This window comes from Xiphias gladius, chromosome 20 (assembly GCF_016859285.1).
Source record: "Xiphias gladius isolate SHS-SW01 ecotype Sanya breed wild chromosome 20, ASM1685928v1, whole genome shotgun sequence".
Taxonomy (NCBI): Eukaryota; Metazoa; Chordata; class Actinopteri; order Istiophoriformes; family Xiphiidae; genus Xiphias; species Xiphias gladius.
Window position 1 is genome coordinate 5839335 of NC_053419.1, and position 16015 is coordinate 5855349.

At 36.5% G+C, this 16015-nt stretch overlaps 1 protein-coding gene across 4 annotated transcripts in view; it reads left to right on the forward strand.

Annotated features, from left to right (window-relative positions):
• Positions 1–16015, forward strand: part of whrna (whirlin a) — a 122612-nt gene that overhangs the window by 58856 nt on the left and 47741 nt on the right. For all 4 annotated transcript variants that reach the window (XM_040156627.1, XM_040156630.1, XM_040156629.1 and 1 more), the window contains exon 3: positions 1826–1951. In XM_040156627.1, the coding sequence (XP_040012561.1) occupies positions 1826–1951 (126 nt within the window). The remainder of the gene's footprint in view (positions 1–1825; positions 1952–16015) is intronic.

A 16015-nucleotide genomic window follows, 5' to 3' on the forward strand; every position in this document is an offset into this window, starting at 1 on the left:
GACTCATCAGCATGTAATCTTGCATTTCATGAACAAAGATGGCTCTGCCATTAATAGATTACTGAATTGAGGGAGCTAAAGGCTCTAGGGCCAAATAAAATAGCTGCAGAGTTAAGGGCCACCGTTGATAATATATCCCACAGTCACGAAACAAACATGAGCAGGTCTGCCAGAGTCACTGCCAGTGGGATAAAATAAGCAGTTTTATCAGACAAATGAACCCTTCAACAAACTCTATAGCCTCCAGAACAGACCTTTAAGGGTTTTCATAGGTCAAGGCATGGGAGGGAGGTTAATATCTATAGCTACTCCTCTGTATATGCGTGTGGAGCAGTCATCTTACATTACCTGAAGAATTTACCTTTGGCAAAACTGGCATGATCATAACAAATCATGCAATTCAAAATCTCTATACATGCAACTCACAGGAAGACACAGTTCCAGCTAAAAATGACCTTAACTTTAGGTTACATTTGTGTAGACCTGAGGCTGGATTTTAGTTGCTGTTGCAAGCATTTGGTTCCCTCTTTCGAGAGAGATAACTGCATACTGACTGTAAATTGAGCAATAATGCATCTACAGGACCCTAAAAGACTCAGAAGAATTCTTCATTGATGCTTTTACTCTAAGGTATTTCTTCTTTTGTATGTCAAGTGCTGTTCAAGTTCCTTGTTGGAGTGATTATCAGAGGGATGTGTCAGGTCCACTCCACTCTATTCTCAAAACAGAATAGTGGGAGTGGGCGTTGTCATTAATCTGTGTGGATTTAGTTTCAATATCTTTTTATGACCCAGCTCATTAGGGGAAAGGTAAAAGTTACTTATAATATTTTTTGTTAAGGAGCTTGGAAAATTTAAATTTTTGTTTAGTTAAACAAATGAGGTAAACTAGAAGGGGTAACAGGGTTAACAGATGCTGTTTAAAACAAAAAAATATATATAACCAAAGAAGATTCTAAAAAATAAGAGTTTCAACTAACTTTCTAAAAGAAAAACGACAGTGAAATTAAAACCTCACTAACTGCTCTGTTTTATACGGCTGCAGCCGTGGCTGGAATATATCTTCACTCTTTAATCTGATAGAGGGATTATCAGCAAATTACTTCTTCCTTGTTAAGGTGACCAGCACTGAAACATATAAATTTTTTTTTTTTTTTTTTCAATTGTGAAAAAGATGTTAGGGGTTTCTTGCTGGTCTTGAAAGCACAGCCTCTGAACATTCAACCTAAAGTTGCATGTCCTATAGAGAAGGGAAACATTTGGGTTGTAAATGTTAGAGATGCACTGCTGGATAAATTCCATTACAACTTCTTTCACACCATTTAAATACTACAGTGTTTACTCTGAACCTCTAGCTTTCTTTTGAATCTAAGTTACTTTATTTTCATAGCATTTTGAGGAAAATTAATCCATTTAGGCTTCTGTTAATCAAGTTGCAATGAGGGTTTCAGCAATAACACAAATGTTAACATCAATGAAAGTATTTAATTTTTCAGATGGAAGATGGGCCTTCTAAACAAACCTCCAGTCGGAATAGGTTCAGCCTCCTCATATTTGCTCTGAGTCACCACATCTAAGTAGCTCCTGAAACTCTTTATTTTCTGCCGACAAATCCCAGCTGATGGCAGGGCTATCATTTTCTCCACGCAATGTGTTTCACGTCCCCATTTCGCTGTGAACAGCTCGACACCACAGACAAATCTGGCAGCCTGTTGAACATCACAATTGAGACTGCAAATATCATTTTAAAATGTTGATATTTAAAGAGTGTCTGGGTCACACTATTTTAGATATTTAAAGCCCGTTTCTCTGTCTGTCTTTAATAGGTCAACTTGGTTTTGGATGACGGCCGGTCTCTTGGTCTGATGATCCGGGGGGGGGCAGAATATGCTTTGGGTATTTACATCACTGGAGTGGACCAGGGATCAGCAGCAGAGTGTGGAGGACTCAAGGTATCACTTAAGTCTATCCTTCACTCACTGTCTTGCACACACTTTCTCACTTTGATCTAACATGTAAAATCGGCGACAGTGAAGATAAAAATTTTTCTTTGTTGTGAGCTTGCTGAGGAATGCACACAATAACTCCCTCTCTCTCTCGCTCATACTCTGTTATTCTTCCTTTTCTGAGGCTTTTCAGCACACTAATCACACAGTGTTGGCACCTTATACATTTATGGTACATTAAAATATGAGTCTTGTTATAATACCTTAGGCATCATGTCATGTTATGTTGTAAATGTTGCCAAATTAGAAAAGAAAATGTTTTTTCAGAACCATGCAAAATGTTGACTTTACACCAGCCACTTTATAACTGCAGCTAAATGCTTCACCTGTGCAGTTTAGCTTCTTTTTTCTTTACTAGCAGGCAAAGCATTGCATGAGAAGAAACGGCGTACCATTATTCTCTCAACAGCTGTATTACCATATTTTGGCGTCAACATCAGAAACTTTGTGCAGTCCAACATACATCCAGTCTAGTCCAGAAATAAATACTGTATGTCCTGGACAAAAGCTCAGAGACAGCTAAGGCTCAAACGTTAAGTTGATGACCAAAAATAGAAACGTGTGTGTACATGTACAGCACCCAAGAACCACAGAGCAAACCCCTACGGTCTACTTAAAAATACTACCAAACACCTTGGAACACCATAGCAAGTACAACAAACCCTTGCCAGCAGTTACTAATGCCCTAGTACAATCTTAGCAACAACCCAGTAAAATCCTAGTGGTTCAGTAACAACCCCTGGTACTACTTTGAACACATCATTAGCAATTTATTAGCAATAAAATTGAAACTTTTCGCTAATTCAGTATGCACAGAGAATTATTATAATTATTATTTTCACAAAATGTAACATTTTGTAGTTGCTACGATTTTTATTTGACAATAGCAGTGATTCCTGAGAGGGAACTCATTCTGTTCACCTGCTGTCCTTACAAAGAGGTCAGAGCTCCGTTTCAGGTACAGAACAGCTGGTGGAGATTTAATGCAATACATCAAAAGTGCCAAGCAGCCACCCGGGATCAGAGTGTATCAGCACTGGGCCTGTTGATGATTATATAGAATCAGATTAGAAACGGTGGGAAAACCCCTATTCTTGGATCAGATTTACTCCTCACATCTACTCTGTCTAGAATACAGGCATCTCCTACCAGTGGTGAAATTTCTTTTTCCAGTGATTCTGTCATTATGACAAGACAACAGTAGGAGTGTTTTTGCAATTCCACATTCTTTGCTTTACACACTCACATTTCCTACTACTTTACGCAACTCTTTGTCAAATTGCTATTCCCCTCCTTTCTCACTGTCTGGGATGTCAAATATAATTGCTTTAAAGTGTTCGAAGAAATTAGAAAACACATACTATTTGTTGTACTGTACTGATATATTGTACTGCGACTATAGTCCCTTTAAAATGTGCTTTAAAAGTCCTGAAAAGTAAACAGTATTCTAGTGAAACAGCTAAGACTAAGAATTTTACCATTTGAATATCTCAGAATAAAGGTAGTATTGTCTGAGAGAGGTGGCAGTTGGTAGTAAAGAAATTAATGAATGAATAATTGATTTTTAGAGCATTAATAATGAGCTGGGGTGATATTTCTAGAAGAGTAAATCAACAATCAACAATTAATTTTAGTGTCCTCCAGATATTAAAGTGTTTTACTCTGTACTCTCTACTCAAAAACAATCTTCTGCTATTTTTGTTATTTTGAAAAGGACAGTAGCAAAGAAAATAGATGCGATTTTCAGTGTCACTAACATACATTGCATCTTACTTGCATTGGCCTCTTTCAACATTAAAGACTAATGTACAGATATAAACTGGGTACACAGTGATCCCTTCATTTAACGTAGTAAAGTAACCATCCTTAGAGTGCACAGCTTTGGTTGGTTACAGATGTGTTTGTCATGGTGACATGGCAACAGGAGAGTGAGGATTGACATCTCCTCCCCTGAGCGCTTCATCTCATGCCTGTTAGCGACCAGCCCATTATCCAGCCAATTACACAGACACCTAATTATAGGACCTACACAGATGCACGCACTCAGCAGAAAATCTTGATGTGGAGTGTTGTTAGCAAGTTCTTTTCTTTATTTCTTATGAATATTGTACTTAATACTGCCTCTGGTGCTGTGCTATGATGTGCATTTAAGGAATGTATTTTGGAAACTGTCAAACCCGAGTTTCCATAGCTTGAAGGTATAGTTGGTGATTCTAATCCAATACCCTTTTTGTAAAATTCAACGAATATCTCCTCACTGTCCGCTAGCTGTCCGTTCTGTTTGTGCACTGAAAAAAAATCTGGTGCTCCTACACAGCCCTGGCTCTGTAAACAAACAAAGTGGTTCAGACCGAGCCACACAACACTATTCAAGCCAATCAGCAACAGGAGGCATTCATGCTCATGCATAGGACAAGGGAAAGAAGAAGAGGGGAGATGGGGAGATGGTGAGATGGGGGAAAGGGGGCAGTGGGGGCAAGAGATGGTAAATCTGCCACATGCTAACCTGCTGAACTCCACAGGAGCGACGGCAGAGGAACAGCCAATGAGAAATCAGAAGTTTAGAAATTGAAAAAGAAGTGCTATGATCAGGCAAAGACGAATGGGTGGATGCTCTGTTTCTGCTTATCAGGTGTGCAAAACATTATTTTTGCTATTTTTCAAAGAGCCAATAGGTCAGTTTTGTTTTTTCCAATATCTGGTAAGTTAGCAAGCAGATACCTGTGTCACATTTGTGTGTCCGGTAATATTAAATTACTTGCCCACAGACATTCAACTTACTTTGTAGTTTGCCAAGATATGTTGTGATGTTAGCTATAGTAGCAGGAGAGTTGTGAGCTGGTGTGCTGGCTATGGGAAACCGTCTCGTCCTCTCTCAATGTTAGTCAGCAGCAACTGTAGCGACAGTTTCCTTAACCGACAACCTAGCTAAGTTACCTTAGTTACCTTACTTAATGTCTCGTTGCTGCTTTATATCATGGTATTTGTCTGTACAACCTGCGAAGGGTTTTATAGTCATGAAGACCTAAAAACACAAGTTTGTCAGCAAAGTGGGATTATTTGGATTGATGCATAATTCAAAATGCTATGTTTATTTATTTGATTTATTAAAATGTTGGTTTTGCTTCAGCTATGAGAAAGAGTATCCACTTACACGGTGTATAAGACAAGGCACGTCCATGAATTTGGGGTTTGAGTCTTCCATAGGAGCGCCCCAACCCTTTTTTTTTTTTCCTTTGAAACTGGTTTTGTGCCTGGTAGCTGGGTATTCTGAGTGGAATTCCATCATTTAGACATACTGGAATAAGTACAAGGCAGTGGCCCTTTCAGTGCAAGCGAACACATTCACACTTGAGTCCTAGGTTCAGGGCAAAAAACAAAGATCTAAATAAAGCATGTCGTCTTGTCTGGTGCAATGTGTTTCACCCAGGCTTTTGTTGGATTTGGATGCTCCAGTGGACACCTGGCTTTACCTGCAGGGCCAAATGTCAGGCAGTGTCTTGACAGAATTAGGGGGAGGCCCAAGGAAGAGTAAGCAAAAGCGAAAGTGCACAGCTAGTGTTAGTGTTAATATTTTAAAATTCTGAGCCGACATAGTCATTCAAATGGGTCAGGAATGGCCAGCGTGATTGTTTCAGAGACATGACATTAACAGTGGCAAGGTGAATTAATATGACTTATTATTTTAATATTCATTGATCATTAATGATTTTAGCAAACACAATGTAAAACTGAATTGGATAAAAATCACAGTTGCAAGACAATGTCTCAGTGCACCCTGGATCCATGAATTTGTTCATTTTAAAAGCTGATATGGCATTTATTTTTTCGCCTGAAGTTCTGAGTTGGTGTGAAAAGGTCTTCATATAAACAATGCATTAATCCTGTGTTACAACTTAAATTACGGAAATGTTTGAAGGTAAAGAGCATTACTGGTATTCAAGTGGACGTCAGGCCTCAAAACCTAAATTAATAAAGTGCACTCCTCTATTTCTATATAGAGGGAAGACTGAGGTGATACACTCTGTAGGACATTGTATTTGTAATTTGCACACAAATTGAAATGTTGCAGCCTCACTAAGGTTGTTGTTGGCAGCCTGGTGAACTACTGATTCACATTTTGGCCTTATCATTTTATGTTTGTTGGGTGCAAGTGCGGTGATATGTTGTGTTCTGTTCATTTATATCGTACCTATAAATCACAATAATCGGGTGCAAGCAGAAATGTGTTATACTGAATGTAACTTCTTTTAAAGAACTGATTTGATATAAAGTAAAAAGATATAAAGGAATACTATGAAATTTCATTCTTAAAATGAAGCTGTCAGTTTGCCTTGTTACACAAATAGTTAATGGGGAATCTGGAGAGCAGAAATAACCTTGTTTACCCCACTGTATTATAAAATCAAAACTACATGTTTAGAAAATGTGTAAACATCATAGTGATCTTAATGTTGATTTATTCATGCCTTGTTGTAAGTGTTTCTAATATATGCGCCCTCCTAAAAGGACATCGGATTGTGTGTAACAGGGTGATTCTGTGCAGTAGGATCCCTGTGTTGTCATATCAACAGTATGAAAGCATTCTTTAACACTCTCATCGATGTTAATCTAATGCTTCTGCACTAGAGCCTTGTCGAGCCTGCATCCTTACCAGACAGTGAAAAGAATTTGTCTCGGGGGGTGAATTACAGTATATCTACTTTACTCTCCCAAAGGAAATTCGTGGTAGACTCAGATGCTCCTTACTGCTTCCCATCATAGACACAAGTGGAAAAAACAAATATGAACATCCTCATTTTAAAAATTTGCCAAATTAGGCCTTTATTGAGACTTTTTGACACAGCGAGAAAGGACATTTAGAATAAGGTACAATATTCCTTATCAGGCCCACGGATGTCTGGATATAATGTCATCAAAACAAAACTGCTACCATTTGAAAATCCTGAAATTTGATTTGCTGTGAAGCTGAAAATTAGTCAATCAATAGGACATCAATTGCTGATAATTGATTAATTGACTGAAATGTGAGGATTTACTATTTCTCTCTTTTTTTTTTTTTTTTTTTTTACATCATTATGATTTCAATATCTTTTGGTTTTGGACTGTTGAGTTTTTTTATGGACTTTGTTTTTTTAATTTATCTATTTTCTGACATAATTAATCGAAAAATATTTTTTAATAAATAATTTACTAAAATCACCCATCCATGGAAACAACACCTCTTGTTGATCTTCAGCTTAATATGAATAAATTCTCCTTTGTGTAGTTTTGTTTAACGATGCATCCTGAACTTTTCTAACTAAGCTTAATGAGGGGGAGGACTGGCTTGTCAGATTCTGCAGTACCCGTTATAATGGACCTGCATGTCCATGAGATTGTAAGCTGTTATAAAACTCGTTTTTGACCCTAGTGAAATATTTTCTTGGCGAAGCATGGGCTTTTACATTTTTATACTTAACCATTTTACCTGTTATGCTTTACCATATGCCTGTTTTTGAAACAGCAAATGCTATAGGAGGCAACACGCAGGTGTTGCGGCTTCTGCATTACAGTCGCTTAGCTTTGCCTCGTTGTTATGTATTAAAGTTGTCTTGTGTGCAATTTGATTGATTCAGTGGTAATAACTGAGTTTACTGGCATCACAGAGGAATTTGTTTATCTCTGTAAACCTCTGGGAAGTATGTTAACCTTGTGATTTGTTGGTTTGAGTGTGTTTCATAAAGTTTATCACTCTATTTAAAACACCCTGTGACGAACCTCTTGTCACATATGAGACACATAAAAGTCTTAAATTGTTTGGATTGAAGAGGGTCGCTCTGTCCCATGTGACCACACCTTACTCAGAATGAGCAACAAGTTCTTCGTTATTTAACATGTTACTTGGCTTGAATCTTTACTTTTATATAAACAGATTGTTAAATAATGACCGTCGAGAACAGGATCAGGGTGAACCAGGACTTTGACATGATAATTAGCAGATAATAAATGTGATCTAAACATTCACCTTGAGTATAAACCACTTAGTTCCTATTCCTACTCTCTTTGGGTGATAATTCAGAGAGATCTATTGTGCATCCTAAATAATGTTGCAAACATCCTCAGCAAACAGACTCATACAAGCCAAAGACGTCTCTGATTGTCAGTGCTCAACGGTCCATGACACTGTGCTTACTCTTCAGCTCCTTACCCTACAGCTAACTGCCCTCACTGTCTGTGTCTAGTAAATGCTGATTTTCATCTGGCAAGTATGACTATGATGGATGGCTTATATCACTCCCAGGCTTCTATAATCATGACACAAACCAAGATGTTACTTCCTTGCACTTCAGCCTCAGAGAAAAACAAAGCTCAGCTGTGTAAATGTTATCACATTGCTTTGCTCTCTTGGTGCACCCTCTTTCAATGGGAAGCTTTGTGAAAACCTTTGCTGTTAAATTTTGGCGAGTGTTTGTGACTCTGCAGCGAGAAGGAAAAGTGATAAAAACAACTGCAGAAATGGATGAAATTAAGGTCCATATGCAAAAGTGTGCATTTGAATATATGTGTGTAGGTTTGGATGACTCCAAGGCAGACTTTGTCTAGTCATTAAAAGCCCCCATAATGCACCTCGCCCCACTCGCTGCAATCTAGGAGAAAGGTCAGTCCTGCCCAGTGCCCTTTTGGTGACATCTGCCTGGTTCGGTTTAATTTAATTAAAGCTGAGGGAAAAAGGCCAGGCCTATTGTGATGTCAACACATTAAGATAATCAGAGAGACAAGTGGACACTATTAAAATTTTGTAGAAAATATATTTACTCCCTTTTCCTATTGTTGTTGGTTCATCAAGCCTTTGGTAAACTCACAATTAAGGAGCATTAACTGAAGTCTGCAAGGTAGAATAAAAAGATTCTTTCCTTTTTTCTCTCTCACTCAAATCCAGACACATACATCTAAACTGTGTACACAGATGGACCATGACAAACTGAATAAATAGAGTACCAAATACATGGATAGATTAAGGCCAAGTATTTTCAATTTGCACAAAGGTGATTTCCCATCCTCTGTGATGATAAAGCAATCCTGCTGAAAGAGCACAAAATAAATCAGGAGACAGAAAACACTTGGCAAGCTACAAGGTTTGAGTGTGTGCGAGTGTGTGTGCGTGTGAGTGTGTATGTATGTGTGTGTCTGTGCGTGTGTCTTACCAGGAAAGAAAAGCTTTAAAGATTTTGTTTTTGCCATCTATGCAATAAAGAAGCATTATTGCAACATAATGAATGTTAACAATGCTTAAATTGCTGACAAAGTGAAAGTTTGGTCCTGAAGATCGCAACATCTGCGCTGATTGTATTTTTGACCCAGCAATCTGGAAACTGAAATGACACTGAAAAAACACCAGTTTAAAAACTCACATTCATAAGACATAACACTTTGAGTTCCTCAGGGACTGATTTTAGGTCCCTTTTTTTTTAAATCAAATTCTTTCTTTTCTCCACATTATTTTTAAATTCAGTATCTCAAATACTTCACTGACAATGATACAATATACCTACTCCAAGCAGGTTAAGAAAGCCTCCCTGATAGTAGTTTTAAAAAACTAAATCCGGACGAACATGGAATAATACTGCTCAGTGATTCAAAAAAAACTATGGACTCTGTCAACTAATAAAAAGATGCACTTTTCCATTTCATAGAAAAAGATAAAAGGATATGAAATAAAATCTGAAGTAGCAACTTCTGGGCTCTCCTTGTGGCTCTGCCATAACAGGTTTAAAATTGACTGGAATCCTTTTGTTGATTTGTTACATTTCCTCTTGCCCATTTTTCCTTCCTCTTTTCACTGTGAGTGGTCTAATAAGGCAGAGAAGCCATTAAATCTTTAAAAGAGCATTTCTCCTTAAATGGTATTGAGTTTATGGAACATGACGTTTCCCCAGATAATCCGGGTGAATCTATGACTGAGGTATCCACATACTGTTTTCATTGGAGAAATATACTAGATGTCAAGAGGTTTGCTGATAAAAGTGCAGGGGGAGGACCCAAATACAGACCAATGGGCAGGCTGATGCAAAAAACTTGCTTTTAATATAAGAAAACAGGCTTACATGCAGATTGGTGAAAAAAACAGAAAGTTCAAGCAAAACTCAGAAACCCAACTCAGGCTATCCAAACTCAGGCAGCAAAAAAATACAGAAAAACACGGGAACAAGCACAGGAAGCTAAAGAGACAAACTGACAAGTGAAGGGAACAAATGTCATCTCCCCTTCACCTTTTGTACTCAAGCAGCTTTGTATCAGCACTCTTCCACCTCCCTGTTTCACGGTCAGCACTGTGCAGTCACTGCAGTAGTCCTAACTAGATCCACACTAAATATGCAGGTGCAAACATCAGATCCCGACCAATTTATTTTGGTTTCATCAGACCAAAGAATGTGCTACCAGTATTCATCAGGCATCTTTTCATGTTGATTGGCAAAGATTATTATTGCAGTTTTGTGCAGATTTGTGAGCAGGGTTTTCCTCTTGGACGCTGACTGTAGAGGTTGACTTCATGCAGTGTCCTTCACACTGTCTGATCAGCCACTGAAACACCATTTTCTGTACTCTTCCATCTCTGTGAGGTCTCACAATCTGGTTGCTTGTTCATGCAGTTCCTTACCATGTGAATAATATTGCTTTAGACACAACTCTGGTCTAAACTGAGGAAACTGGGGTGTTCTCAGTTTCTTTTATAAGCTTGTTCATGCAATTAGTCTTGATTGGAAATCACAGATATTCTAACTTGTTGCAGTGATCACAAGTAAACCGACTTTTGTTGCATTGAGCTTGTACTTTGGGCTCAGTATTTTTAATGTCGTTTATGTCACCTTTTGTTTTAAATTATACATAAGGTCAAGTATCCTAGACTTCAACTTAAAAATAATAGTTTTATTTAGTTTTGGTGTATACTGTAGGTGTTTCATTGTGAAGTGATACAAAAATAATGTAATTATATATGCTGTACAAAACAAATCAAACACCATGCAGATATTGACAAATACTTGTTGCACTTTCACTTTTAAGTTATTTGATCATGTGTCTAGATCCAGTACACATATTGTGAACTGTATTATACACATGCATAGAAGAGAACATGTACAAATACAGTTATGTCTATGATGCACTTAACATAAATGTTAGATAATTATCATGCAGGAATATTAAACAAAGCACGTAATAACATCCATGCTACATAAGCTGTCGTGGCTATATATATGCAGTGTCCTGTATATGTATATATATATATGTATATGTATATGTATATATATCTATGTATATGTATATGTATGTGTATATATATATATATATATATATATATGTATGTATATATATGTATATGTATATATATATATATGTATATGTGTATATATATATGTATATGTATATATATATATGTATGTATATATATATATGTATATATGTATATATATATATATGTATATGTGTATGTATATATATATGTATATGTGTATATATATATATATGTATATGTGTATGTATATATATATATATATATGTGTATGTATATATATATATATATATATATATATATGAATATATGTGTGTGTATATATGTATATATGTGTGTATTTGTGTGTGTATGTGTATGTGTGTGTGTATGTGTATATGTGTGTATGTGTATGTGTATATGTATATGTATATATATATGTGTATGTATGTATGTATATATATGTATATGTGTATATGTATATGTATATATGTGTATATGTATATGTATATGTATATGTGTATATATATATGTATATGTATATATACCCGTCTGCTCCAAGAACAGTTTTAGCAACTAGAGCCCTGTGCTTCTGAGGTACATCCAAGCTGCAGGTCTGCTTTCATGTTTCTGCTTTGTGACATGGAAATGGGCTCCACATTATACTATTTCCAGCTGCACAGCTGGACAGCACTTTAATGGCAAAGCAGGCCATTTATTTCTACTTATTGTAGATATATTACTGTATGCCCAAACCAACAGAAAGACCCTGCTGTGCTGGAAGAAAAGAGAAGGCAGTTCCTTCTTTCCCAATTTAATAAACATGAGATTTAAATACAAAATGCACCAACTGCAGACAACAGAAAAGTGTGATTGCTACCAAGAGGCTCATTGATCAAAGTCAGGCCCGTTGACAAGCACCTGGGCCTCCTCATTTTTCCCAAATCACCAGAGACCATTGAGGAGTAAATAACAACTGCTGCTCTTCACATAAAAAACATGCCAGTTTCTCCATGCTACTGTTAGGTTTTTTTTCTCTTTCTCTCACTATTGCTATTAAAAGCTTTCACTCTGTTTTTGTTTTGTTCTCAACTGGTTTATTTGTAATTAACAAAATGGTAAAAAGCCCATTTAACCCAGCAATGTAGCTTCTTTAATTGGTTTTATTATTATTTTATTTAAATATTATTATTTTATATTTAACTTAACAAATAAAATATCTTATTTGGATTATCAGAATGTACTGTTGAACTCTAATAACACAGAATATCAACCTTTTGTTCTGAGCACTAGGTTTAAAAATTAGCCCCACACATGCGGTGTTTAAAGGGATCAACATGGTGCAAAGCCTCTTTGAAAAAATGTTTGTATAAAAAGGTTAGGGTTCAGGTGCATTGTCGTTACTGTATGTTTTCTACAGAACGTATAAACCAATGCAAAAGTTGTAGCCTATCTAAACATTTTTTAAGTCATGGCTGGTCCTTTTACACACTTCTGTTCTTTGTTCCTCTATATTCTCGCTACCACACACTCTGCTGTGAGTGGCATGAATGCACACTCAGGTGTTGTCTCACACCAGGAGTCAGGACAAGGGAGCGAGCAAGAATACAGCCCATCTGTTTCTCTGTGATGTGGCTCCCGCAGAGCACTCTCCACATTATCAATGGCCCCACTGAGCCAAATTCTAGTAATTGCATCGTATCTGTTGGCACAGACTACAAAGTCCCAGCAACTGCTCTGTCATATAAATGGTACAGAGGACAAATGGAAAAGGCTCTGAGGATTTTGAGTAGGTGCCATTTAAAAATGCAAACTGCACATTTTCTCTGGAAGTGACTGTTGGTAACTGTGCTCTGATGCCTATGTTTGCTAACTGAACAGCAATATACAGACACATCTCACGCTGAAATATCCAATAACATAGATGCAACTCATGCTTACTCGATTCCATTTCTCTCCTTTGTGACCACTTTTGGTATATTTTGACAGCGCAAAGTGAAAATATTTATTTAAAAAATGCGTCTCTCATTGAAATTTAAACACAGGCCTGCCAGTTAAAGTGCCGTGCTTTCCCATTTCAACCACGTTAACTGGAAAATACATGTTTTCTACTCCGGGAAATTAATTTTATTTTTATGCATATTTTTCCTAGAGTAAGTGAATACTTCTGGTAAGACTGCCTCAGTCATGACACGATGCTAAGGCGTGAGAAGACTAAAAATGCAAATATAGACAAGAGATGACTCTGCAAACTTTGGTCCAGTGCAAGTATTTAATGATAAAAGAGAGCTTTCAGTCACTAGACTCTGTCAAGGCAAATGTGTCACAAAAGGGACTATCAGACCTTATCAATGAATATGGGACTGCTGTGCTTTGCCATGTGAGTACACGTGAAATGCATTTTACTTGGCGCTCCCAAGTTACATATAAAAAAGGAAGAAAAAGAAAAGTGTAGTGAAAAGAAAAATGAAAACTTGTTTTTAATTGTAAATCATCCCGTATCCAGTACAGTGATACCAGCTTGATTTAGGTACCTAGTTATTGTTGTGATGTGAATCTGTTTACCTCATTTTATTTACATATTTTCCCCTGCTTACTGTAATAAAGCACCTGATCTCAAGTGTTTCTCTGTAACATTAAATATTTCTGACTAAATAAGCAATAATCAAAGTTAAAATTAAAATATATACATATATTCATAGTTATAAATTGTTTAAAAAAAGGAACTTTGACTGTTCATTCATGTGAAACTCAGTCACTTATAGTAAGAAGCTGATTAATAAAATGGATTTTCACAAACTGAATTAACCTCAACAGATGTTTCCAGAAAGCTCATACTTCAAACTGAATATGATTGGACTGATTGGTTATAGTTGACCCACATTTGTGGTATAAGTCGCTATCACTTCCTGTGTTATGACTCTTAGAGACAGAAAAGATAGAAACCTTGAAATGTTCTCAGTTCGATAGTTTGTCAGACTGAGCAGCGAGTTTGACTGAACTGATCTCTCAGCAGCATTGAGCTCACTGTTCAACAGTTCATAAAGGACCTTTGTTGCACAGACTGGCCTATTGTTAAAACCACCGTTTAAAACAGAGCAGAGCATAATAGTGAACAGATAATGAAAGTTACCGCTTGGTTTCCTGGAACAGACAGACAAATTGGCAGGTAAACTGGTACACTGTAGTTCCATAAATTATCCGGAGGCTCTGACAGAAAGCAGTTTACAAATCTTATAATTTATTCCTTGTATAATGCACTCTAAAAACAGTAGATCTAACATCAACATTCATTTTTATATGCTAAATATAGTGCTACACTGATGCTGTGTCCTTGTTTTTTTGTTTGTATTTGTATTGTTGCTTTTCCACCAAATGCAAAAATGATCTTTGTTGAAAATGTTCTGTCAGCTGTTTTCCTTCTTTATAATCCTGAACAGGTTTGTTTGTTTTTTTCTAAAAATGTACAGGTTCAGTAGCCAGTGATTGGAAAAAAAACCCCCACAGAAATGTAAATTATATTATGACTTTCTTTGCCACAGCTTTCAATGAGCCAAGAAATGGATCTCTTGAAATGTTTAACAGGATTATGAGTCAAAGCAGGTGGTCAGCAGGTGGTCTGTGATCTTATTAGGTGAGGTCTAAACTCCTAAAACTCTCGTTAAGAATTTGGTTTCAGGTCTGAGGTTTAAGTCAGCCTTAAAAAAATTAAAATTTAGCTAAAAATCATACTTCATTCAGAGTCATGAACTTGTTTGAACAAGATGACAGTTGAACCTGAGTTGTCATAGCTGAAGGCCAAAACCTCTTCACTCACTGCTCCTGGTCTATTTCACTTTGCGCTGCTCCTGTCTCCTCTCTGTATAACTTTCTGGTGAGGAAATGTATTTTCTCTAAGGTTTTTTGCCCATATCAGGTATCACATGGGAGAGCAGGCTGTCAGGTCTCAATTAACAATGCAGAGAGATATATATGATATATATATGATATATGATCTGTAGGCTGTATAAATGGGTGTATGTAAGTCATGTTATCTGAATTCAAAGTATTATATAGCAATGAGTACTGTTTGTATAATATTTTGTTTTAAATGCAAATGAAAAGTCTGAACAATTTAAGGTGTTTATGCACTGACCTTCCTGTTAGACATTCAAAATCATGCACACTATCAATCTGCCAGGGGACAATTGCTTTCATTTTAGATTTTTAAAATAATGATATTAGTCTTACTTTCCATTCCAATTGTCATGAAAACTATGATAAAATATATTAAATCTATTATGAGTTATAAAGACACTTTGGTTTGAACCCAACTAAAAGTTTAGACGGATTTTGAGAATTAAGATGAGCCTTCTATTGCTGAATTAGTTTGGTTAAGGGATAATCTGATTCACATAAAAATGTGTCAATCATTTTTACATTTGTAATTTTAAATTGGAAAGTATTTTACTTTATGCGTGGGTAGAGTCTTGCATAAAAAAAATCTAATTCCAGACACTTAAGTGGATGGTTAAGAACAAAAAGCCATTAACAAGTGTGGCTTGATATCTTATAACCAAACTAAGACTCAAAGTCCTGTTTGCAGCTCAGTGAGGCTGTCCTTAGGCGACGTGTTACTTTGAGCTAAATGCTAATGTCATCATGCTAACATATTTTTTTCAGGTGTTTGGTCATAAAACAGAGTATGGGACAATAGACATTATGACCTGATGATGTCAGCAGATCAAATTTATTACAATTCATCCTTTGGGGACCATGAA